The sequence below is a fragment of the Stegostoma tigrinum genome, chromosome 31 (assembly GCF_030684315.1).
Source record: "Stegostoma tigrinum isolate sSteTig4 chromosome 31, sSteTig4.hap1, whole genome shotgun sequence".
Classification (NCBI taxonomy): domain Eukaryota; kingdom Metazoa; phylum Chordata; class Chondrichthyes; order Orectolobiformes; family Stegostomatidae; genus Stegostoma; species Stegostoma tigrinum.
In genome coordinates this window covers 23,891,538-23,917,631 of record NC_081384.1, presented here as the reverse complement: position 1 = coordinate 23,917,631, position 26,094 = coordinate 23,891,538, and the positions used below count along the sequence as shown (strand labels likewise).

At 48.1% G+C, this 26,094-nt stretch overlaps 1 protein-coding gene across 2 annotated transcripts in view; it reads left to right on the top strand.

The window, feature by feature from the left end:
- LOC125466266 (SWI/SNF-related matrix-associated actin-dependent regulator of chromatin subfamily D member 2) overlaps positions 1-26,094 on the top strand; it is an 85,253-nt gene that overhangs the window by 5,716 nt on the left and 53,443 nt on the right. The window contains exons 2-10 of one of the 2 annotated variants that reach the window (XM_048560560.2): positions 1,075-1,262; positions 3,745-3,787; positions 5,558-5,680; positions 7,377-7,496; positions 8,701-8,796; positions 10,410-10,511; positions 11,392-11,553; positions 14,249-14,346; positions 15,306-15,441. In XM_048560560.2, coding sequence (XP_048416517.1) covers positions 1,075-1,262; positions 3,745-3,787; positions 5,558-5,680; positions 7,377-7,496; positions 8,701-8,796; positions 10,410-10,511; positions 11,392-11,553; positions 14,249-14,346; positions 15,306-15,441 — 1,068 coding nt within the window. The remainder of the gene's footprint in view (positions 1-1,074; positions 1,263-3,744; positions 3,788-5,557; positions 5,681-7,376; positions 7,497-8,700; positions 8,797-10,409; positions 10,512-11,391; positions 11,554-14,248; positions 14,347-15,305; positions 15,442-26,094) is intronic. The other variant, XM_048560561.2, reaches the window with a different exon arrangement.

Genomic DNA, 26,094 nt, shown 5'->3' with positions numbered 1-26,094 from the left:
ATGTCCATGTCTGAGTCCATGGATGGAAGGTTGGCTTCCATGATGGTTTGGGGTGTGCACACACCTTCTTCTGTAGTTTCTTACAGTCCTGGGCAATTTACACTTGTGAAGAATGGAAGCAGCTTGTTTGCTAACAATAGATAGACTGAAAATGTCCATAGTACCAGCAAAGTGTTGAGAATATCAGATTGTAAACTATTGTCCTTTAAACTATTATTTTTTTGTCCCAGATGAAAGGGAGCTGGGCTGTCAAGCAAGCAACATTTGGACCTGGATGCAAGGCCCATGTGATTCACATTGCCATAGGAATGGGCTTTGGGAATGTTGTAGGTTTTCCTCATTTATAGGTGTTTATCACAGGCAGGTTAGTTTGCCAGACTCCAGGAGTGAGAGAACAACAAGAGGCTGAACATTTCTCTGGTTTACGGTATTGAACTGTGGCTGGAGCTGATACTGAGATTGGAAGGACTGAATTTGTGTGGTGTTACAACAAAGCTGAAATATTTGCAATCACGACGAGAGGGAAATATTTTAATGTAGTGAGTGGTAAGGATCTGAACTGCTCTGCTTGAGCATGTAGTGGAGGCAGGCTTTCAAAAGAAAACCAGAGAACAGTTGAAGAGAAAAGCATGCAGGGCTATGGGGTAAAGACAGGAGACCCAGGTGAGCTGTTCTTGCAGAGAGCTGGCACAGACCCAACAGGCTGAATGATGACCTTTTGTGTTGCAACCAATCTGTAATTATGTGATTCTGTACTTGTTTCACCCACTTGTAACACTTGCCAATAGACTGATGGGGCAGTTTAATGATGGGCTGTGATAATACCGTAAACTTATAGAACCAAATTAAAGTACTTCACACAAAGACATAAAGCTAAGCAGGTTGTTTGGTTGTCATAATCGGGAAGGACATAGATTAAAAAATTTCCGTTTTCACCTCTGCCTGGGACTTCTGTAAAAGCTCTTGTCTGTTAGAGTAAGTAAGTTGCCTCCTTGTTAAAATGTAATGTATATTTTCCTGATTTCCCCCCCCCCCCCCCCCCCCCCCCCGCCTTCCTCTTTCTCGTCACCGCAGCGAGGAGGGATGCCACCAGGAGCTCGCATGGGAATGCCAGGAATGCAGATGGGCATGCCATCTGGCTCATCGTTCATGGGCAACCCTTCCATGAGACCAGGTATCCCTCAGCCAATGATGGACCCGTTCCGGAAACGTCTGCTTCCACAGCAGCAGCCTCCACAGTTGATGCAGAATCGTGGGAGAGGGTAAGAAACTGGAAATGTGCAGCAGGTCCCTGTGTACAGAAAACAAAGCATTTATTCACTGCTTTCAGAGAGAACAGCCAAGTTCATGGAATGCTTTAATATTTAGAACTTGGAGCTTCCCCAGTGTGTCTGCATTTATCCAATGCATACATGAGTCAGACACAACCAAAAGGTTCCAGCCTGATTGCCACGTCTGTGTCAACCTGTCTGATCTTAGAATTGGCAGTGGTAGGGTAGGACAGTTGGTTTGCTTCGTTAGGACTTTGAAGGAGAAAATTGGCCGAGCTTTCTGTTCGTGACTGCTAATCCAATGACTGCCACAAGTTGTAAATGTGTAGCACAATACCCTTGGAAAGAAACAACTATCTATAGAACACTGGCCCAGCAGGGCGTCAGTTCCATAAGAGAGAAGGGAACAAAAGAGACAAAAAATTGTCAAATAAAGAGCAAGCATGTAATCACTAAATCTAGAAGTAATGTTGAGTCAATTTCATTTTCTTTTGTGTGCATAAATTTAGGCTGGCTTCCTCTGCAAAGCTACCTCAGAATGATTTGCCTCATTTTGTACTTTGGATAGATATCTCAGCATCTTGTGTCTCACTCCTGAAACGGAACTGAGCTGCAGCTGTGCTGGAACACATAGCCCCAGTAGGGCGTTAACGATAATGAAAACCCTAAACATACCTTGCCTGTGTGCTAAATATGTACCACTGGGGAGATTTTGGAGAGAAAAAAAGTCTTCCTTGTGGCCATCTAAGCAATTTTAACCCCACTGCGAAGCCTCTTCTAAGGATGCCTACCCTGAAGAAGTTACCCTCCTCCCTGCGGACAAGCCTCAGGGGATCTCTCTCCCACTGCAACTCTCTCGTCTTCGAGCCGCCTCCCCCTCTCTCCCTATTTATTTCAGAACCCCCTTCCCTTCCCCCATTTCTAGTGAAGGGTCTAGGCCTGAAACGTCAGCTTTTCTGCTTCTAAGATGCTGCTTGGCCTGCTGTGTTCATCCAGCTCTACACCTTGTTATTTTCCTTGTGGCCATGCTTAGCAAATCTCATTGAGTGTATAACCAATAGCACTTGAATCCCAGCTCTCCTCCACGTACCTCAGGACCTTGCTCTGTGAATATTCCATGAATAGTGCTGATTCTTGTGAAAAAGCTGAAAGGCTTGCTGCTTGAACTTCTGCATGTGGTGAGCCAACCCCTAAACTGCTTTTTTTTCTAATGTGTGTCTCTCTGTCTCTCTCTCTCTCTCTCTCTTAAAGTACGATAACCTGATTGGTGACCACGGGCTGTCACATTGGCCAGTGGTTTAGTATTGCCTTCTGGCAACATCTGTGGATAGAAAAGAGAGTTAACATTTCAGGTCCAGTGATTTTTCTTCAGAACATTATTTATCTTTATTCATAAGTGAACCGTATATTGTACCGCTAAATTCAGCCCGATGGCATGGTAGTACTCTGTGGTTTGAATGGACATTCTACGGCAACTATTTTCTCTCCTGGTCAGCTTTCAGTGTAGCAGAGGGTATCGTAAGCTTTAGTCTAATTCTATATCAGTTGGTTGGATAGCTGGTTTGCAAAGCAGAGTAAAGCCAACTGTGTGATTTCAATTTCCATACCAGCTGATATTACCATGAAGGACCCTTTACCTGAGGCATGGTGACCTCCAGTTAAAACACCACCAGTTATCTCTGTCTAATGAGAGAGCAGCCCTCTGGTAAGACTATGGTGACTTCACATTACTTGACAGCTGATTGCAAAAGTGAAGAAAGAAATGTCTTCTTTCTGAGAGAGCTTCCTCATTTTTGCTGATAAATCTCGTAAAATCTTGCAGCTCACGTATTCCTTCTTTGCAAATTCACGTACCCACTCATACCATTCTTTGCACCATATTACCATTGCTGTATCAACATTCATATATCATTGGCTGTCATGGGATGCACTATACACTTGCAGATTTCACCCCAAAAAGGACCACTTCACCTTTTGTTCACCAGCTGAGAATTGGGTTGCTGTGCACTTTGGTAACCTGCCAGGTCACCAGAGACATTCAGGCAAGAGCCTTAGATGTTTTTGCTCAATGTGAAGCTACCCATTCAGCCTGGCATCCTAGCAGTTAGCATTGAATCTGTGCCTGAGATTTAAATTTTGGACATGTTAATGTACTGTACTCCATTAGAAACACATTTATTTATGGAAGCAACATTTGTAGATATCAAAATGTTAGACGGTTGGAATCTAAACAGCTGACTGCTATCATAAAACATTTTCACTGTTCGCAAATTCACTGTTTGAAAGGCTTGCCAGGGATGTATCCTTCAAGGGCAGCAGGATTTTACTGCAAACCATCATTAAAGGAAATGTAAAATATAGTAAAATTAGATGGAGCAAATACAAGTTTGTATGTTCACTTGATGTTTAAAAAACATGAATGTATTCAATCAATCTTAATAGTTACCTAACACTGTCTCTTTGCTATCTGCAGTGTCAAGAGACGGAAGATGGCTGACAAAATTCTACCACAAAGGGCAAGTGTTGAATGCTGCTGATGTGTTTGCAGATATACATGTACAGGAATAGTTTCAGGGATGAGAAAGCTCATTATGAGGATAGAATGAAGATGTTGGATTGTTCTCTTTGAAGAAAAATTGTGTAAGGGGAGATCTGATAGTGGTTTTCAAATCATAAGTGGGCTCGATAGGGAGAATCCGTTCCCGATTTTAAAAGTAACAAGAGTGAGAGGGCATAGATTTAAAGTGATTTGCAAAAGAAGCAAAGACAATATGTGGAAAAACTTTTCACTCTGTGAGTTGTTAGAGTATGGAATGCACTGTCAGGAAGTGGGATGGAAGCAGGTTCAGTTGAGGTATTCGAGAAGCCAGTGCACAAATATTTGAATAAATATAATGTGCATGGTATGAGGGAAAGAAGCAGGAGATTGGTATGAGGTAATGATGCTCATTCGACAAGCCAGCACAAGCATGATGGGCCAAATGGTTTCCTTCTGTGCCATGACAATTCTGTCATTCTGAGATTACCTAGCATGCCAAATGCAGGGCTACAAGGTCAGTTAATAGCAGATTTTTTTCTGTTCCCCATGCTTCAGTTTATGTGGATGGCCCGACAGAAGGATGTCTTGGGTACAAATAGTGTCAGTGTCATGGGCTTGACCAGAGTCCCACATGGATAGGTCTGACACCTTTTAACCTAATGGCAACAATCATAAATACTTTTTGCAGTGGTGGCTGCAGTCCTACCTGTGTGGCACCCAGGGGGTAATTTTTCTACTGTTTGCAAATTTTAGGATTAAACTACAACTGAGTATGCAGCAGCAAAATGTGTTTTATAGTTTTGTAGTTTTTTTAAAAAATTAAACTAAGCAAGTGATAGAAAAGATGCCACATTGTGATTATGAAGTCAGCTGACAAAGAGATTACTTGTTTGGACAAGAGTCTTACCGTTTTCTTTTTAATTGAAGCTGGTCTTAGCTCAACAACTCTGTGCAATTGAAGATTTTATGCCAACTCCTACAACAAGAAGTATTTTATCTTATTTTTGCATATCAAAACGCTTTATAGGCGTTAGAAAAAAAATCTTCTATTAAAATGCCTCTTCACCTTCGAGCACTTAAATGGAAATAGTCTCCAATATCTGGCCCAAGAATTAATCCACTCCCTGGCTTCCATTCTACAATGGGGCATTCCAAGCTGCACATGATAAGCTAACTGCGCCCTAACAATTGCCCTGTGCTCTATGCTTGCATATAAAAATCTAAAAGCTTTCAGCATTTTCAAGGAATAATATATTGGAACTACAGACTATGTAGCAACAATATTTCTCTTTGTTGTCTATAAATGGATCCCTGCATGTTTTTGAAATCTCAAATGAAAATAGTGTAAAATATTCACTCTTCTACAATTATTGTGCTCAATGAAAACTCAGCAGTAAGCAACAGTAAATGAAACACTTCACAGGCAACAACAGAAAGAAATTAAAAACCAAAAGAACTGTGGATGCTGTAAATCAGAAACAAAAACAGAAGTTGCTGGAAAAGCTCGGAGGTCTGGCAGCGTCTGTGAAGAGAGAGAAATCTGAGTTAACGTTTCAGGCCTGGTTTCGGGCTCTGAGCAAGGGTCAATGGAACCGAAACCTTAACTCTGATTTCTCTTCACAGATCTGCCAGTCCTGCTGAGCTTTTCCAGCAACTTCTGTCTTTGTAACAGAAAGAAATTTGTTACTGTATAGTTCTTGTTTCAGTCCAAAGCAACTTCAATATGTTATTAACTTTTACTTTTCAGATCCGAGAACTTGTCCCAGAATCCCAAGCTTACATGGACCTCTTAGCTTTTGAGCGCAAACTGGATCAGACAATAATGAGGAAACGGCTGGAGATTCAAGAGTCTATGAAGAAACCCTTAATGGTACAGCACCTCAAAAAGCTCAATTCCATTAGATTGTTTTAAGATTATTAATTACCCTCCTGTTAGGCTTTAATAGATAATCTTCCATGTGTCATTCTCTCATCTCAGTTTTGCATGGTCATGTTTCTTCATTGTGCATCAGTAGTGTATCCTAATTCTTCAGTTACGTTTAACAAAATAGATCACAAGACAGAGACCACACAGTCAAAACATTCACATAATGATTTTTGAATGAGCTGACTTACTGGTAGTTCAATGTTCGACCAGATTAAAAATTTCCAGTAAACAGTATCTGCCTGTGCATCAACTGTGTGCCTCATGTGGCAGAGCTCATTTGCTGCCGGCCATGAGGTTGTGAATTCAAGACTGGCCTCCTTTCCATCTGCATTTGGTCGAATTTGGGTACCATCATTTAACAGGTCAGGTCTGTAGACCCGCTGAAGATGGGATATGACTGTTTTCTCCTCAGTTGGAGGAAAAAGAGATTTTGATTAATCATGAATTGGCCTAGGAGCAGTCATGGTCAAGTATTTGGCCAAAATTATCCTGACCAAAAGACCCTGGGTTGGAGTAAGTGATCTAATTTGGTCCTGTAACTACCTTGACTATACTTCTTCCCATCCACTTAATGAAGATTATCTATTCCATTTTTCCAGTTTCTCTATCTCTGTCACATTATTTTCTGACAATGCTCCCATCCACACGGAGGCATTCAAAATGCCTTTCTTGCTCCTCAGCTAATTATGCCACTCCACTAGAACCTCATCTCTGTCTGCCCATAGCTAGCCTGCACCTTGGGTTTCACCTAACTCCCATTCCATCTGGAACACTAATGTGTGGTTTCTCTGTCTTCTGCTTCCAGATCATTAGTCTCCAAATTCAACAGACCATCCTCCCTCACTTCAGCCACTTCCAGCGTGGTGCCACCACCAGCCATGTTTTCCTGTTTCTTTTCAGTTTTGGGAAGGGGGCATTCATACATTCACTCCACCACATCCTTGTCTACTCCTTACTCTTCCCCCACTGGCTGCCTTTCTCACAACAGCTTCCTAAACCAGAGATGTCTGCTCTTGAACCACCTCCTTTCCCTCTCTCAAAGGGCCCAAACACACTTTCTTGGTGAAACAATACCTTTCGATTTTAATGTACTGCTTACAATATGGTCTCCTCTATCTATGAGAGACCAGAAACAGGGTGACAATGTAGCACCTCAGTTTAGATCTTTCCGTCACCATGAGCATCAAATCTCATGTAATTTTCATCTTTTTGCTTCACTACCAGTCCCTCATCTCTTGATTACATACTTCACACTCTTCCAGTTTCAAAATTGAGTTCAGCAATTTCAGATCAAAACTACTTCCCCATTCTTAAAGATAGCAGCTGCTGGCAATAATTCCACTTTTCTCACGTACATCTTCGCTTGAAAGCACATTCTTATTCTTCACTGAACCCATTACTATGCCCTTACCACCATCACCTTTTTCTGTAATTTAATCTCCCTTTGCTTTTTCCTCCCGCTTTCTCTGCCTCTGCCTTAGTTTATGATATCATGTTTCAAACACCTTGTAGTTCTGAAGAAAGGTTATCAAATTCAAAAGATTTAATCTCACAAAGATTACACACTGTTACCTAATTATCGTTGACAGATGACCCTATTGGAAAGTTTCTGAGACACTTGGTGTTTTCTTCATTTCAGCAAAAGCGTAAACTAAGGATCTACATCTCTAACACCTTCGCTCCGGCCAAGTCGGAGGGCGATGAAGGAGAAACTGTTGCATCATGGGAGCTTCGGGTAGAAGGAAAACTACTTGACGATGTGAGTGGGATTGTTTTCTCTTGCAGTTGGCTCCTGTACCACGTGATGGTCTTAAATATATGACTTAGAAAGATTGCCCTATTTGTTCCGTTGTAATAAGTCCAAGAATGAGTATCTTTTATATTTTTTCTAAATATTTTTTCATTTGTGGAACGTGGGCGTCACTGGCTGGCCAGCATTTATTGCCCATCCCTAATGGCCCTTCAGAAGATAATGTTGAGCTGCCTTTTTGAGCCACTGCAGTCCATCTGCTGTGTGTTGACCCACAATGCCATTAGGGAGGGAATTCCAGCATTTTGCCCCAATGACAACGAAGGATCGGCAATTTATTTCCAAGCCAGATGGTGAGTGGCTTGGGGCATATCTTGAAGGTGGTGGCATTCCTGTATATCGGCTGCCCTTGTCCTTCGAGATGGAGGTGGCCTTGGGTTTGGAACGTGATGTCTGAGGGTCTTTGTTGGAGGATCTTTGGGGATCTCATGGTGAAGCTATTGGAGAGCCTTGTAAGTTAGAGCTCTTTTAACTGAATACTGTAGATATACATGCTTTTTATAAAAGAACTAACTAATAGCTGGCTAATTAGTTTGCAGTGAGTTTAGCGAACACTTGGTACTAGGACACAGTATTGACTGTCCAGCAGAGGGTTGTAAGACTTCAGTCCAGTTGTCCAATTAGGTCTAAATTATAAATTGCAAGACTATACTTGATAATTAGCAGAACCTCAAAACCAAATAGCAACAGGTATGTGTTATTTGCAATCAGATATAATGTTTAATTGAAGAGATTAATAAAATAAACCTGGTATATTTTGTAAAGCCATCTGAATGTAAAATGTCTGTTTATGTTTGAAATGAATGATGTCAAATTGATTTGTATAACATCTCACAAAATGGAAATAATATTGGTGGAACAGGGCATGGGGATACAGTTTACCATTGCTACAAAACTGTAAGAGCACAGTAATTACAACAAACATATTCGATGCAGTGAGTTCCTTACCTTGGCCAGAGCAAGACATAGAGCACTTTCTAAGCAAGATAGAGAGTATGAAAGTGTCCCACTCAAACTGCCTTAGTGGCAGGTAAAGTGAGTAGGTTTGTCTGGGTTTCATAGCAAGTTAACATCCTGCCTTAGCAGTATGGCCGTTTATAAGCAGGAGTGTAATTAACCAGACAACTGAAGTGGATTGACTTCCCTTTCACAGCCTGGAAAAGTGAAAAGGAAATTCTCATCCTTTTTCAAGAGTCTAGTTATCGAATTGGACAAAGATCTTTATGGACCAGACAATCACTTAGTGGAGGTAAGACTGACTGCTTAGTAGTAATTGTGTTAAATAACAAGTCAAGATCATTGTGTGGTTTCCCCTCATTCCCAGGCTACACAGGAAGCACTAATCTTGATAACCAGGAAACTTGCACTGCCACCAAGTTGTGGTAATTATGTAGAACCAGGCCACTGCAAACTTCTTTAAGACTAAACACGCAGCATAGAGAGTAATATATCACAACAATCAACACAAAACATGGGAAATGCAATACCACAAGCCAGCTTGATTAACCAGTTCTATATCAGGAGGCATACGTATTGTGACTGCCACCCCTTCATAACTCAACCACTCACTGTGTACATATCAGTCACCACGACACATTTCATAAAGTTCCCTGTTTGTTGGTTTTCACCACATTTGCTTTGCCCTGCATAAAACGAATTGGATCGCTCTGTATAAGGTGCCAACGTGTTTGACAGCTGCTACTTATGTGTGTGCTAGTGACTCCCATCTGTTCCTATTGTGGGAGCTGAGAAACCCCGTGTGTGTTTTTGAGACTGCTTCCCTCTTTTTATTTCCCTCTGAGGAATCAACTGTTTCTGAGCAAAATTAATACTGCACAAAAGATCTGGCAGCCCCAAGCTGTGCAACATATTCCTTTTGTTCATGTTTGTGGGCCTATATTACATTCCAGACAATAAAAGGGATTATAATAGCAACCCTGCAGTTTGCAGAACAGCTAGCGTATGTTTGCCCAGCGGAAGGTTTTTAGACTGTAGAGTGCCGTGCGTAGACATAGGCCTTGGTAAATATAAACCGAGTGAGAAAAAGAAAAGATTATCAACAGACACCAGTGCGGAGACCATTAAAAATCTCAAGGTGATGTTTTCGATCTGTGCCACTCCTTGGTGGGGTGGAACACAAACCTTCACAAAAGGAGAACTGTTGCATTTTACTGGCCAAGTAAAATGCACTTAAAATAGTATTCAGGCATTCATTTGAAATAGGCTGCTCTGTGTGGACCAGTCCTCTGCTGCCTCAGATATAGTGCTGTTGCATTTGTGTTTAAACTCGTTCTTGGCATCATCCTTTTGCTTTCCGTTCTGAGCCGGAAATCGTCTCATTCAAAGATTAACCTTTTGTCCCAGCATTGATATCTGAACCATTAGCCAATTTTGCCTTGCAGTCTGGGATACTTACAGTAAATTATTTTGCCCTTCTGTCTCCCTCTGTATTCCTTTGAGAACTTTATTCAAAATAATATCTTTGACTGACCAACCAACCAATCATCCATTCTAATTACTCTTTCCTGGCTCGAGTTTCTCTTTCTTCCTTTAGACCTTTATGAAGTGCGATGGGACATTTTTCTGTGTTAATATACTATGATACAGTATATAAGTTGTGCTTGTTGCTGGATTAGTAAATACAATTCACTGTATTTTGAGTGAGTTGCTCCCCAGGCACTGACCAGGCTAATCAGACAAGCTTTTGGGAAATTATGCATGTTATTGGCATATGCGGCACAGGAAGCAGAGGCTTGAGAGATGGCCACTGTCCACTTAGCTGTAAATACTCATAGAATAAACAAAAGTAAGATATTCTTTTTGATGTGTTGTATGATTTGAATTGTATCTCTTGGATTATAGTGGCACCGAATGCCCACAACTCAGGAGACAGATGGCTTTCAGGTGAAGAGACCAGGAGATGTGAATGTGAAGTGTACCCTGCTATTGATGCTGGACCACCAGGTAGGAATTCCTTACTTCACTGGAACCCAAGCTGCTTTAGGCAGTGCGCACTAATATCTCCTATGAAGCTGTTCTTGCAATTTTGTTTTTCAATGGCCTACTCTGGGGAGGCAGTGGCCAAGTGGTTTATTGCTGGACTGCTAATTCGGAGACTCGGGTAATGTTCTGGGGTCCTAGGTTAGTGTCTGCCTTGGCAAATGGTGGAATTTGAATTCAATAAATATCTGGACTTAAAAGAGTCTAATGATGCCCTGAAACCATGTTGATTGTTGAGAAAAACACATTTGGTTCACTTAATGTCCTTTAGGAAAGGAAACTACCTTCTTTACGTGGTCTGGCCTACATGTGACTCCAGACCCACAGCAATGCAGCTGATTCTCAACTGTCCTCTGGGAGATGAGGCGTGGGCAATAAATACCGCCTGGCCAGTGATGCCCTCATCCCACGAATGAATAAACAGTAAAAAACAGCTGTTGTTTAGGAGTCACACCATAATGGTAAGAAAACTATAAGGTTGGAAACATGGAGCACTAACTGAATCACTTAAGTAAAGACTGAGACAATACTGTTGGTCTACAAGGCTGCAGGATAATGAAGGAAATCTAATCATATTCTTTATAATGAAAATTACATTCCAGCCTAATCAATATAGTGACCAGAACTACATTACTCTCATAATTCACCCACCTCAATTGTTGTACTGTAGACCATGCATTTGTTTGCTGGTAAAGTGATTTCCTTGACCTGTGTCTGCAGTCACAGCTTTGTCAAAGTGGTGGAAGTTTCACTTCATGTTACATTACAGTAGCAGTAAAAAAATCTCTGAAACTGAACAAAATGTGTAATCTATGGTCACAAGTAAAAATGCCTTCCACTTCAGCCCCCACAGTATAAACTGGATGCCAGGTTGGCACGATTGCTGGGTGTCCACACGCAGACACGGGCAAATATCATGCAGGCACTGTGGCTGTACATCAAGAAGAACAAGCTGCAGGATAGCCATGAAAAAGAATACATCAACTGCAATCGCTACTTCAAACAGGTAAGAAAGACCTGTTAACCCGCTGTGTGTGCGCAGAGGTCTCTCCCATGATCACCAATGCTGTGAGTTCCTCATCTCAAAATTTGGAGGGAGAATTAATGAGATCACAAGGAAATTTCTCCAAGAGGGAAAGCAGATCCAAGCCTCAGAAATGGCAGTTAAGCTGACGTGAACTGAAGCACAGAGGCACTTTTGTCCAGAGTTGGAGAGCAGTCAATGCATGGCATTAACTACATGAAACATGAAGGAAGTACAGAAATAAAAGCAATAAAAAGCTCCGGATGTTCCATAGTGTTGATCCAGTCTTTGGCATTTTCCAAGTTTTTGTGAGAATAACACAATGTTTTCATTTCTGTGTTGTTATGCTAAAATCCAATTCTTCTCAAGAATCTATGTGCAGCAAATGTGTCAAAAGAACCATGTTAGGGCTTCGTGAAGGAAATATAGTGGGGCTGTGGAGAAAACGTGATGGAATGGATTAATTGGGCATATTGAGAAAGGAAGGTTGTATCTGACAAATTTGATTGAATTTTTTGAGGAGGTAACCATTGGAGTGTTGATGAGGGTAATGCATGTAATGAGTCTTCGTGGACGTTAGCAAGACTTTAGATAAGGTAGACATTCACAGCACAGAACAAGGCCAGTCGACCCATCATGTCCATATTGGTCAATAAAGATCTGGTGAAACTCATGCCTGGTCAAGAAATTGAGACTCCATGGAATCTTTGGAAAAGTTGCATGTTGGCTGAGGCAGGAAGCAGAGGGTGATAGTAGAGGATATTACTATAATTGGAAGTCTGATTTTTCAGTGGGGTTCTGCAGGACTTGCTGCTGGCATCCTTGCTGTTTGTGGTGAATATTAATGATTTGGACTTTTAAGTATAGGAGGTGTGACCAAGAAGTTTGTAGATGACAGTAAAATTAGAAGGGTGCTCAGTAGAGAGGAGAATAGATATAAACTGAATGTACAATTCAGATATGCAGAGCAATGGGAATGGAATTCAACCTAGAAAAGTGTGTCCTCCTGAACTTGGGGAGTGCTAACAAGGCAAGAGATTAAGTGGTAGAAGACTAAGAGGAGAGTTGAGAGTGAGTGGTGGGAGTTTGAAACTCGCTGTCTGAAAGGGTGGTTAAGTGTGAAACTCTCAACATTTAAGCCATGTTTAGATACCCACTTGCATTACCATAGCCTCTAGGACTATGGGCCAAAAGCTGTAAAAATGAATTAGTGTCATCAGATCCTTGTGTCCATTTTGGTCAACAATGTGCCAATTAGCCTTACTTTTTGTTGTAAACATCTGTGGCTTTTCCAATGAGCCAGTGTAGGCACAGTGGAAGCCCTGAACTCTAGCAATGTAGATTGGCCTTGCTAAGTTGTCCCATTGTGTCCAGGGATGTGCAGGTTAATTGGATTAGCCATGGGAAATGTGGGATTATGGATATAAGGTCGGGTGTTTGGTTTGGGTGGGATGCTGTTTGGAGGATCGGTGCAGACTGAAAAGGGCCAAATGGCCTCTTTCCACACTATAGGGATTCTAACATTCAAAGCCATTGCAGTCAATCCTATTCTCTTTTGTCAGCCTGAAGATTTTGGGAATACTTGATGGATAAATCCTCAGTCGGAGTATTATGATCTTTCAGGAGAAGTATCTTAAGATAAATGCTGAATAAAGAATTTTAATGCTCCATATGTCTCCGCCATCAGTTCTCACCCTTGTGTACACACACAATTCCACCTGCTGGGTACTTGGACATTCCTGTCAGCATCATGACAAAGAAGACAATGGCGTCATTCCATAATAAGCTACCTCCTCAATGTGGCTGAATTTCCTTTTGTCACTTTCCTCCTTCCTTTACACTGTTCTCAGAGGGTCTTACACCAGCTGGAACCACAATACATGCAACGTAATCCAGGCCACTTCTAGTGTCATACTTTAACCAGTCAACGTCGTCCTTCTACACAGACTGCATACGCTACCACCTGCACAGTAAGGCTTAAAGTAGGAACTTTGTCTATCAGAAATTAAAGTTGGATTGCTCATTCTGTTCCGCAGGATGCTGTTCTTGTGTGAGTCCAACTGGAATAAAATTCACCAGAATGCTCTCACCTACTGAAATGTCCTGTATCTCCCCCTCCCTAAATACATCCAGACCTCCCCACATAAGCGACATTGTTTGTGCATTCTGTACCAATGTTGTCAGCCTGAACTAATTGTAAAAGAAACAGCTGAAAATTGAAGTAACTTTTCCCTCAGTGTTTACAGTTAAGAGTCATGTGTCGGGAGTCTGTAAGTTGCAGTTTATGTCAGGATGTATTTTTGTTCATTTTTCTTGTATCACCAAGAATTGCAGTAGCCGAAACCAACATTTTTGATTTACCAGTGTCGCCGATTTCCAGTGTTTGCCAGTTAACAATGTTTGTTGTGATATTTACTTGAGTTATTGCTTTATGCTGCATTAGGTTATTTTGGACAGTTGTATTTTGTTTATAATTGGATCAGTCCGTCTGAAGTCGAACCACTTAAGCACAATTTCAACATGTGAACCCTTCATTAAGGAGTCCCAGGTTAGTCGTAAACAGGGAACCCTTAACAACCTAGTTGTCAATAAAGTTGAGATTTGTGCTGAGAGGCGCAACAGTTTATAGTTGCCTTTTACTGTGTCTCCTTCGTTAACAGTGGATCTGTTTTCGTAGATCTTTAACTGCATGCGAATGAAATTCTCTGAAATTCCGATAAAGTTGGCTGGTCTCCTGCAGCACCCAGATCCCATCATTATAAATCACATGATCAGGTAAGTGAAGGGGGTGTCGGTATTCTGATTGTCACGCTCAGGGTTGTGACAATTATTTGACTCAGCAACAACATGAGTAGTAACTATTTAGACCAGTGCTGGACATTGTTTTAAAGGTCACACAGCACTTGACAGACTTATTTTGTAACTTTATGCTCATTGAAAATGATCACCAACCTCCTGACCTTGCGCCTGATATAAAAATACACCATTCAGTTTAAAGAAAGAGCTTGTTGCTGAGAGTAAAGCGCATCTGCCACATAGATCAGTGACCCCTGCAAAGAACTCGGTGAAGGATCCCAGTGAGACCTTCAATCCAGCAATGAATCAATGAAAAAGGCAATGAAACCCATGCCTAGTGGTCAAAGAAAACTGATAAGAGTATAACTCAATGGACAAAGTTGTTGATAATTGTGCTAAAGCTTCATCAGCTGGAGGTTTTCAGGTTGCTGAAACTCACCCAGTACATTGTACACCAAATTTGATACAGGCTACTCTCCCTGTATACATCTGCTCTGATTACTTGTATTGGTACTGTGCACAATCTCAACAGACTATGGATTTAGCTACATAGATGTGGTATGTCCTGCAATGGGATGACTGGCAGTGATATACAAGTAGAAATTCTATTAAGGGGTTCCTATGGTATCACAAACTAGAAAAGTATTCACTTATAGCCTGTACTGTGAATGTGTGCTGTACTATTGTTTGAATGTGAGTGGGTGCAGTAGCAGACTGTTAGTGATTGGAAACCACAGTAGAATCTCTATTAAAAAAATTGAGTACGGTAATATTGAGGCTGAATATTATATAATTCTATCTTATAGCTGATACAGTAAGCAAGGATTTATACAACCTATGTTTGTGACATTTTGCAGTAATGTAGAGGTTGTATTAGTGACCAAGTACAATGATTCAGAGTATTGTGTTAATGAATCTCATCTAATTGGTTGACACAGTGTGGATCCTAATGATCAGAAGAAAACCGCATGTTATGACATTGATGTTGAAGTTGATGACCCTTTGAAGAGTCAGATGAACAACTTCCTCCTTTCAACAACCAACCAGCAGGAAATCGCAGTGTTGGATATTAAGGTAAGCAAATGTAAGATAAAGGAATATGAGTGTCTTTTCCATTTCTGTTTTCTGAAACTATATGAGACCGTAAGAAGTACAAACAGGATTGGGCCATTTGGCCCCTCAAGCCCGCTCACCATTCAGTAGGATCATAGCTGAAACTTAGTTCTCCAAATCTACTTCCCTGCAATCCTTGGTTTTCCGACTGATCAATAACCTATCTGACTCTGTCTGGTTATACAGAAGCACTATGGCCCTGCAGCTCTCTCAGGCAAGGAATTCCAAAAACACTCCGCCCTTTGAGAAAAGAAATTTCTCCTTATCTCAGTCTTAAATTGGTGGCCCCTTTATTCTGAGGCTATGGAATCTGGTCCTAAACCTACCCATGAGAGATAATATTCTCTTAGCATTTACCCTGTCAAGCCCTTAAGAATCCAGTATCACTTTGATGAGGTCATTCTTATAAACTCCTACAAGTAAGAGTCCTGGCCTGTTTAGCCATTGCTCATAAGACAGCCCTTCATTCCAGCAATCGTCCTAGTGAACCTCCTCTGAAATGGGACTAATTTAGCTTAGGAAACTTAGGTTGTTTGTGCACTGTACGAATCTTTGACTTTAATTGCCTTCAATGAATTTACGTTGTTCCTTAAATAAGGGGACTCAGATTGCTCACAGTATTCCAGTTGTGGTCTCACCAGCATCCGTAAAGTTGCAGTAAGAATTCCCTATTCTTATACTCCAACCTGCTTGAAATAAGGCCCAGATATTTTAGACACTAAGCCTTCAAGTTGACCGAGATGGGGTCTTTGGCTGCAACACCAGTTTAGCCCATATTGAAGGCAGAGGAGACAAACGGGGTTGCAGTGGGACAGAGACAGAATGCTCTCTTGGTGAAGGAGTCCGTGTACAAAAGGAACAGCTCCCCGAGGGACTATTAACGTGGTCTGATTAACAATATATTTTCTGTTTAGCAGTCATTGAAGAGGCTACATGGAAATTGGAGGTTAGCAGTAATGGCTGTCCTGACAATAAATAACAAGAATTCCATTGAGGGTTTGAACACTACCTAAAGCCACGGCCAGCTTACACTGTTCATTTCCTGAGCCCTTTGAAAAACCTTGGGACATCGTCTATGACATATTTTCCATTACTTCATCAAAATGTATTTTGTGAAATCTCTGAGGATTTCTCTTAAGTGGGTGTTGTGCTACTTTGCTTTAAGTGTGAGAGGAATTGGAGAAAAGGGAGTCCTTAGTGTTGGGCATCTTGTTGAGTTGCCTGTTAGTTTGGATGAGAAATGGGAGAAAGACATGGGGTCTGGAGGTTTTGAGGCAGCAAGTGCAGAAAAGACGGCATGAGAAGCTCACAAAACTTCTGCCCCCTTGTGGCTCCAACACATACTTTCTCTTTCGTGACCTTCAGTGCCACACCCAAGAGCATGAGCATCCTCTGTGTTTGTTCCTGAGCCATCTTGAAAAGTGTTGCTGGGCATCAGCCAGCGCATTTCAGTGACCAAAGGCACATGGAGCTAGTACCTGATGTAGCAGCTCTGGGCAAGTTCAAACCATATTCATCAGTCACCTAAAAGCTACAGGTTAAAATCAGACTTTCAAACAGGCATTTTATTAGCACAGACCCAATTGGTGCTCGTTTTTAACTTTTCATCAAAACAAACCCCTATGAGTCCCAAAATTGTATCTAATCAGTCTGTGAAATCAGTTACTGTGGAAAAGCTCAAATCAGTCCATGACGCCCATTGGATTCCAGGCTCTTAATTTTTGACTTGGAAACTAGTACAAATTGAGGTATCGCAGAATAAACAGAACACATCTTTGTCTAAGACTTAGCTTGGTATGAGGTTACTGAATTCTGTCATTTAAGTGTGACAGTCGCTGAAATAATCCCTTGAGTGGAAACATTGGTCAGTTGGTCTAAAGTCAGGTGACAAAGGGAAGAGACAAATGATTCAGTTCTAAGTATTCTGTGTGACAGGGTCAAAAATTGCAAGTTCTTTTTGAATGTTGACACATAACTATTCAAATTCAGCTTGGTTCCCTTCACCATTTTATAATATTTATTTGCCTGGATTTTGTAGTTGATGGGCAAAGCCACAAGGAATAATGTGTACAAAAACTGATTGTAGCAAAGTTTTGGTGTTTTATTTCTGAAATCATTTCAGCTGTTTACTGCCTAAATGTACAAATTCCTTCCCTAAATCCCTCCACTCCTCTATCTCCTATTTTTTCAAGATGCTTCTTTAAAATTTACCTTTTTCTCCAAACGTTTGGTCATCTGTCCTAACATCTGCTATGTGGCTCAGTGTTTGATAACATTCATCTGAAGGAATATTTTGTGACGATAAAGACACTAAGAACAAGTTGTTATCTAACTATTACAAACACATATTAACCAACCTGACCAATGTTGTGAAATTTTATAATAAAAATAGAAGATACTCAAAAATATCAGCAGGTGAGGCTGCAGTTTTTAACCCTGACTTTTGGCATCTGCAGTATTCTGCTTTTCATTCATTGTGAAATTTATGCCGAGCTATTGCTCGTGTTTCCTAGTTTCATTGCAATTTAATTTTTCAGCTTTGCAGTTATAACCTTAAAAAAATGAGTATTTAGATAATGCTTTTCAGGATCACTGGACATCTCAACACACAAAGGGAGCAATGTATTTTAGGTGAGAGGGGGGAAAATTCGAAGGAGATGTGAGAAGCAGGTTTTTTTACACAGAGTGTGGTAAGAGTCTGGAACACGCTGCCGGGGTGATGATGGAGGCAGATATGATAGGGGAGTTTAAGGGTCTGTTAGATGAGCACAGAATATGCAAGGAATGGAGAGATATGGACTAATGGGCAGGCAGAAGGCATTAGTTTAAATTGGTGATATGTTCGACACAATATCATGGGCCAAAGGGCCCATTGCTGTGCTGTACTATGTCATGGGATGTGAGTGTCACTGGCTACACCAACATTTGTTAGCCAACCCTAGTTGCCCTTGGTGAGCTAGAGTCATACAGCACAGACACAGACTCTTCGGTCCAACTCGTCCATGCTGATCAAGATTCCCAAACTAAATTAATCCCACTTGCCTGCATTTGGACCATAACCCTCTAAACCTTTGCTATTTATGTACCTGCCCAAACATCTTCTCAAAGTTGTGACTGTACATGGTGTGTGTGTGTTGTGGGGCATGCGCGCGGGGCGCGTGTTGTGGGGAAGTGGTGCATGCGTGTGGTGCGTGTGTGCAGGGCATGTGCGTGCGTGGGGGGTGTGTGTTGTGGGGGCGTGGTGCGTGCGTGGGGGGTGTGTGTTGCGGGGGCGTGGTGCGTGCGTTGGGGGGTGTGTGTTGCGGGGGCGTGGTGCGTGCGTTGTGGGGCGTGTGTGGCAGGGGCGTGGTGCGTGCGTTGTGAGGCGTGTGTGGCAGGGGCGTGGTGCGTACGTTGTGGGGCGTGTGTGGCAGGGGCGTGGTGCGTACGTTGTGGGGCGTGTGTGGCAGGGGCGTGGTGCGTGCGTGTGGGGTGTGTGTTGCGGGGGCGGGGGGCATGCGTGTGGTGCGTGTGTTGTGGGGGCGTGGTGCGTGTGTTGTGGGGGCGTGGTGCGTGTGTGGCAGGGGCGTGGTGCGTACGTCTGGGGCGTGCGTTGCAGGGGAGTGTGTGGGGGTGTGGTGCGTGTGCGTGGCGAGGGCGTGGTTTGTGCCGCGTGGTTCGTGTGAGTGGGGACTGTGTTGTGGTGCGTGGGAGTGGGACCTGTGTTGTGTGCCATGGGGTGTGCGAGTGGGGCCTCTGTTGTGATGCGTGCGTGTGTGGCGTGTGTTGTGGGACGTGGTGCATGCGTGTGGGTCGTGGTGAGTGCGCGCAGTGCGCGTGTTGTGGGGAGTGATGCATGTGTTGTGCGTGCGTGTGGTGCGGGGTGTGTGTTGTGTTGCGGGGGAGTGTGTGGGGTGTGTGTTGCAGGGGCGTGGTGCGTGCGTGTGAGGTGTGTGTCGGGGCGTGGTGCGTGCGTTTGAGGTGTGTGTCGGGGTGTGGTGCGTGCGTTTGAGGTGTGTGTCGGGGTGTGGTGCGTGCGTTTGAGGTGTGTGTCGGGGTGTGGTGCGTGCGTTTGAGGTGTGTGTCGGGGTGTGGTGCGTGCGTTTGAGGTGTGTGTCGGGGTGTGGTGCGTGCGTTTGAGGTGTGTGTCGGGGTGTGGTGCGTGCGTGTGGGGTGTGTGTCGGGGTGTGGTGCGTGCGTGCGGGGTGTGTGTCGGGCTGTGGTGCGTGCGTTGTGAGGTGTGTGTGCGGGCGTGGTGCGTGCGTGTGGGGTGTGTGTCGGGGTGTGGTGCGTGCGTTGCAGGGGAGTGGGTGGGGTGTGTGGTGCGTGTTGTGGAGCCTGGTTCGTGTGAGTGGGGTGTGTGTTGTGGGGCGTAGTTCGTGTGAATGGGGCGTGGAGCATGCATTGCGGGGGAGTGTGTGTGGCGGGGGCGTGGTGCGTGCCACGTGGTTCGTGCGAGTGGGACCTGTGTTGTGCGTGCGTGTGGGGCGTGGTTCATGCGATTGGGACGTGGTGCGTGCGGGTGGGTCGTGATGCGTGCGCACGGTGCACGTGTTGTGGGGTGTGGTGCGTGTGTTGTGCGTGCGTGTGGTGCGGGGTGTGTGGTGTGGGTCGTGGTGCGTATGTTGTGGTGTGAGGCATGGTGTGAGGCGTGCTACGTGTTGTGGTGTGGGGCGTGGTGCGTGCGTTGCGGGGGCGTGGTGCGTGCATTGTGGGGTGGGTGTGGCGGGGGTGTGGTGCCTGCGTCTGGGGCGTGTGTTGCAAGGGCGAGGTGCGTACGCGTGGGGCGTGTGTTGCGGGGGCGTGGTTTGTGCCGCGTGGTTCGTGCGAGTGGGGACTGTGTTGTGTGCCGTGGTTCGTGCATGTGGGGCGTGGTTCGTGGGAGTGGGACCTGTGTTGTGTGCCATGGGGTGTGCGAGTGGGGCCTGTGTTGTGGGGCATGGTGCGTGCGGGTGGGTCGTGGTGCACGTGTTGTGGTGCGTGTGTTGTGCGTGCTTGTGGTGCGGGACGTGCCGTGTGTTGTGCGTGGTTGTGGGGCATGGTGCAAGCGTGTGCAGCGTGTGTTGTGGGGCGTGGTCCATGCGTGCGGGGCGTGTGTTGGGGGGCATATGTTGTAGGGCGTATGTTGTGGAGCATGGTGCTTGTGTTGTGGGGCGTGTGTTGTGTGCCGTGGTGCGTGTGTTGTGGGGTGTGGTTCGTGCAAGTGGGGTGTGGTTCGTGCGAGTAGGGCTGTGGAGTGGGGCGTGGTTCGTGCGAGTGGGGCGTGGTTCGTGCGAGTGGGGCTGTGTTGTGGGGCGTGGTTCGTGCGAGTGGGGCGTGGGTCGTGCGTGTGGGGCGTGGTTCGTGCAAGTGGGGCGTGTTGTGGGGCTTGGTTCGTGCGAGTGGGGCGTGGTTCGTGCGAGTGGGGCGTGTTGTGGGGCGTGTGTTGTGGTGTGGGGCGTGGTTCGTGCGAGTGGGGCGTGTGTTGTGGTGTGGGGCGTGGTTCGTGCAAGTGGGGCGTGTGTCGTGTGTGGGGCATGCGTTGTGGGGCGTGGTGCGTGTGTGTGGGGCATGCGTTGTGGTGCGTGTGTTGTGGGGCATGGTCCATGCGTGCGGGGCATGTGTTGTGGGTCGTGGTGCCTGCATGGGTTGGTGTGTGTTGTGGGGCGTGGTGCACGTGTTGTGGTGTGAGGCGTGCTGCATGTTGTGTGGGGCGTGGTGCGTGCGAGTCGGGCCTGTGTTGTGTGCCGTGGTTGGTGCGTGTCATGCGTGTGTTGCAGGGGCGTGGTGCGTGCGTGTGTTGCAGGGGCGTGGTGCGTACTCATGGGGCGTGTGTTGCGGGGGCGTGGTGTGTGCGTTGTGGGGTGTGTGTGGGGGCATGTGTGGCAGGAGCGTGCGTTGTGGGGCGTGTCTGGCGCGCGTGTGTTGCGGGGGCGTGGTGCGTGCGTGTGGGGGCGTGGTGCGTGCATTGTGGGGAGTGTGTGGCGTGGGCGTGGTGCGTGTGCGGTGCGTGTGTGTGGGGGCGTGGTGCGTGTGTGTGGGGGCGTGGTGCGTGTGTGTGGGGGCGTGGTGCGTGCGTGTGGGGGCGTGGTGCGTGCGTGTGGGGGCGTGGTGCGTGCGTTGTGGGGTGCATGTGGGGGCGTGGTGCGTGCGTTGTGGGGTGTCTGTGGGGGTGTGGTGCGTGTGTTGGGTGTGTGTGGGGGCGTGGTGCGTGCGTTGTGGGGTGTGTGTGGGGGCGTGGTGCGTGCGTTGTGGGGTGTGTGTGGGGGCGTGGTGCGTGCGTTGTGGGGTGTGTGTGGGGGCGTGGTGCGTGCGTTGTGGGGTGTGTGTGGCAGGGGCGTGGTGCGTGCGTTGTGGGGTGTGTGTGGCAGGGGCGTGGTGCGTGTGTGTGGGGGCGTGGTGCGTGCGTGTGGGGGCATGGTGCGTGCGTTGTGGGGTGTGTGTGGGGGTGTGGTGCGTGCGTTGTGGGGTGTGTGTGGGGGGACGTGTGCGTTGTGGGGAGTGTGTGGGGGCGTGGTGCGTGCGTTGTGGGGTGTGTGTGGGGGCGTGGTGCGTGCGTTGTGGGGTGTGTGTGGGGGCGTGGTTCGTGCGAGTGGGACGTGTGTTGTGTGCCATGGGGTGTGCAAGTAGGGCCTGTGTTGTGTGCCGTGGTTCATGCGAGTGGGGCGTGTGTTGTGGGGCATGGTGCGCGCGGGTGGCTTGTGGTGCGCATGTTGTGCGTGTGTTGTGTGAGGTGTGGTGCGTGTGTGGGGCATGTGGTGTGGGGCGTGGTGCAAGCGTGTGCAGCGTGTGGTGTGGGGCGTGGTCCATGCGTGCGGGGCGTGTGTGGTGGGTCGTGATGCCTGCATGGTGGGGGGGGGGGGGTGTTGTGGTGTGAGGCGTGCTGCGTGTGTTGTGGTGTGAGGCGTGCTGCGTGTGTTGTGGTGTGAGGCGTGCTGCGTGTGTTGTGGTGTGGGGCGTGGTGCCGGCATGCGGCGTGGTTCGTGCTATTGGGGCCTGTGTTGTGGGGCGTGGTTCTTGCGATTGGGGCGTGGTGCGTGCGCGCGGTGCACGTGTTGTGGGGTGGGATGTGGTGCGTGCGTCTGGTGCGGGGTGTGTGTTGTGGGTCGTGGTGCGAGGCGTGCTGCGTGTTGTGGTGTTGTGCATGTGTGTGGGGCATGCATCATGGGGCGTGGTGCAAGCGTGTGTTGTGGGGCGTGGTCCATGCATGGGGGGTGTGTGTTGTGGGGCGTGGTGCGTGCACACATTGTGCGTGTTGTGGGGCGTGGTGTGGGGTGTGAGTTGTGGGTCGTGGTGCATGAATGGGGGGCATGTGTTGGGTGTGGTTCGTGTGTGGTGCATGTTGTGGTGTGGGGCATGATGCATGCATGTGGGTTGTGGGGCGTGGTGTGTGGGTCGTGTGTTGTGGGGCGTGGTGCGTGCGTGTGGGTTGTGGGGCGTGGTTCGTGCGTGTGCGGCGTGTTGTGGGTCGTGGTGCCTGCATGGGGGGGTGTGTGTTGTGGGGTGTGGTGCGTGTGTTGTGGTGTGGAGCATGGTTCGTGCAAGTGGGGCCTGTGTAGTGGGGCGTGGTTCGTGCCTTGTGGGGCGTGTGTTGCGGGGACGTGGTGCATACTCATGGGGCGTGTGTTGTGGGGGCGTGGTGAGTGTGGGGTGTGTGTGGGGGGGCGTGGTGTGTGCGTTGTTGGGTGTGTGTGGGGGCATGTGTGGCAGGAGCGTGCGTTGTGGGGCGTGTCTGGCATGGTGCGTGTGTTGCGGGGGCGTGGTGCGTGTGGTGCCGGTGTGTGTGGGGGCGTGGTGCGTGCGTTGTGGGGAGTGTGTGGCGGGGGCGCCGTTCGTGCGTGTGGGCGTGTGTTGTGGAGCGTGCAGGTGGGTCGTGGAGCGGCACGCGTGTTGTGGGGTGTGCTGTGTGTGTTCTGGTGTGAGGCGTGCTATGTGTTCTGTGGGGCATGGTGCATGTCTTGTGTATGTGGTGCGAGCGTGTGCAGCATGTGTTGTGGGGCGTGGTCCATGCGTGCGGGGCATGTGTTGTGGGTCGTGGTGCGTGCGTGTGGGGCGTATGTTGTGGGGCATGGTGCATCCGTGTGTGGCGTGTGTTGTGGGTCGTGGTGCCTGCATGTGGGGTGTGTGGTGTGGGGCGTGGTTCGTGTGAGTAGGGCCTGTGTTGTGTGCCATTGTTCATGCAAGTGGGGCGTGTTGCGGGGCGTGGTTCATGCGAGTGGGGCGTGGTGCATGTGTGGCGGGGGCATGGTGCGTGTGTTGTGGGGCGTGGTGCATGCGTGTGTGGCGTGTGTTGTGGGGCATGGTGCATGCGTGTGTGGCGTGTGTTGTGGGGCGTAGTGCGTGCGTGTGGGGCGTGTGTGGCGGGGGCGTGGTGCGTGTGTTCTGGGGCGTGTGTTGTGGGGCGTGGTGCGTGCATGTGGGGCGTGTGGCAGGGGCGTGGTGGGGGCGTGGTGTGTGTGTTGTGGGGGCGTGGTGTGTGCATTGTGGGGGCGTGGTGCGTGCGTTGTGGGGCGTGGGGCAGGGGCGTGGTGTGTGCGTTGTGGGGGCGTGGTATGTGCGTTGTGCGGGCGTGCAGCGTGTGTTGTCGGGCGTGGTGTGTGCATGTGGGGCGTGTGGCAGGGGCGTGGTGCGTGTTGCGGTGGCATGGTGCGTGCGTTGTGGGGTGTGTGTGGCGGGGGCGTGGTGCGTGCGTTCTGGGGCGTGTGTGGTGGCGTGGTTCGTGCAAGTGGGGCGTGTGTTGTGGGGTGTGGTTAGTGTGAGTGGGACCTGTGTTGTGTGCCATGGGGTGTGCGAGTAGCGCCTGTGTTATGTGCCGTGGTTCGTGCGTGTGGGGCATGGTGCATGCATGTGGGGCGTGTTGTGGGGGCGTGGTTCGTGCGAGTGGGGCATGTGTTGTGGGGCATGGTGCGTGCGGGTGGCTCGTGGAGCGCGTGCGTGTGGTGCGGGGTGTGTGTGTTGTGTTGCGTGTGTTTGAGGCGTGCTGCGTGTTGTGGCGTGGTGCATGTGTGGGGCATGCGTGGTTGGGCGTGGTCCATGCGTGCGGGGCGTGTGTTGGGAGTCGTGGTGCCTGCATGGGGGTGGTGTGTGTTGTGGGGCGTGGTGTGTGTGTTGTGGTGTGAGGCGTGGTGCGTCGTTCGTGCGAGTGGGGCCTGTGTTGTGGGGCGTGGTTCATGCATTGTGGTGTGTGTGTTGCGGGGGCATGGTGTATACTCATGGGGCGTGTGTTGCGGGGGCGTGGTGAGTGTGGGGTGTGTGTGGGGGGCGTGGTGTGTGCGTTGTGGGGTGTGTGTGGGGGCATGTGTGGCAGGAGCGTGCGTTGTGGGGCATGTCTGGCATGGCGCGTGTGTTGCGGGGGCGTGTTGCATGCGTGGTGGGGTGTGTGTGGGGGCGTGGTGCGTGTGTTCTGATGTGAGGCGTGCTGTGTGTTGTGCGTGTGTATATACGGTGCATGCGTTGTGGGGCGTGGTGCGAGCGTGTGTTGTGGGGTGTGGTCAATGCGTGTGGGGCGTGTGTTGTGGGTCGTGTGTTGTGGGGCATGGTGCATGCGTGTGTGGCGTGTGTTGTGGGTCATGGTGCCTGCATGGGGGGTGTGTGTTGTGGGGCGTGGTTCGTGCGAGTGGGGCCTTGTTGTGTGCCGTGGTTCGTGCAAGTGGGGCGTGTTGTGGGGCGTGGTTCATGCGAGTGGGGTGTGGTGCATGTGTGGGGTGTGGCGGGGGCATGGTGCGTGCATTGCGGGGGTGTGGGGCGTGTGTTGTGGGGCATGGTGCATGCGTGGGTGGCGTGTGTTGTGGGTCGTGGTGCCTGCATGTGGGGCGTGTGTGGCGGGGGCGTGGTGTGTGGGTGTGGTTGTGTGTGTGGGGTGTGGTTGTGTGTGTGGGGTGTGGTTGTGTGTGTGGGGTGTGGTTGTGTGTGTGGGGTGTGGTGTGGGGTGTGGTGTGTGTGGGTGTGGGGTGTGGTGTGTGTGTGTGTGGGGTGGGGTGTGGTGTGTGTGTGGGGTGGGGTGTGGTTTGTGTGTGTGTGTGGGGTGGGGTGTGGTTTGTGTGTGTGTGGGGGGTGTGTGTGTGGTGGTGTGTGTGTTTGGGGTGGGGTGTGGTGTGTGTGTGGTGGTGTGTGTGTTTGGGGTGGGGTGTGGTGTGTGTGTGTGGTGTGTGTGTGTGGTGTGGTGTGTGTGTGGGGTGTGGTGTGTGTGTGGGGTGTGGTGTGTGTGTGGGGTGTGGTGTGTGTGTGGGGTGTGGTGTGTGTGTGGGGTGTGGTGTGTGTGAGGTGTGTTGGGTGTGTGTGTGTGTGTGTGTGGGGTGGGGTGTGGTTTGTGTGTGTGTGTGTGGTGGTGTGTGTGTTTGGGGTGTGGTGTGTGTGTGTGGGGTGTGTGTGTGGGGTGGGGTGTGGTGTGTGTGGGGTGTGGTGTGGGGTGCGTGTGTGGGGTGGGGTGTGGTGTGTGTGGGATGGGGTGTGTGTGTGGGGTGTGGTGTGGGGTGTGTGTGTGGGGTGTGGTGTGTGTGGGATGGGGTGTGTGTGGGGGGTGTGTGTGTGGTGGTGTGTGTGTTTGGGGTGGGGTGGTGTGTGTGTTTGGGGTGGGGTGGTGTGTGTTTGGGGTGGGGTGTGGTGTGTGTTTGGGGTGTGGTGTGTGTGTGGGGTGGGGTGGGGAGTGGTGTGTGT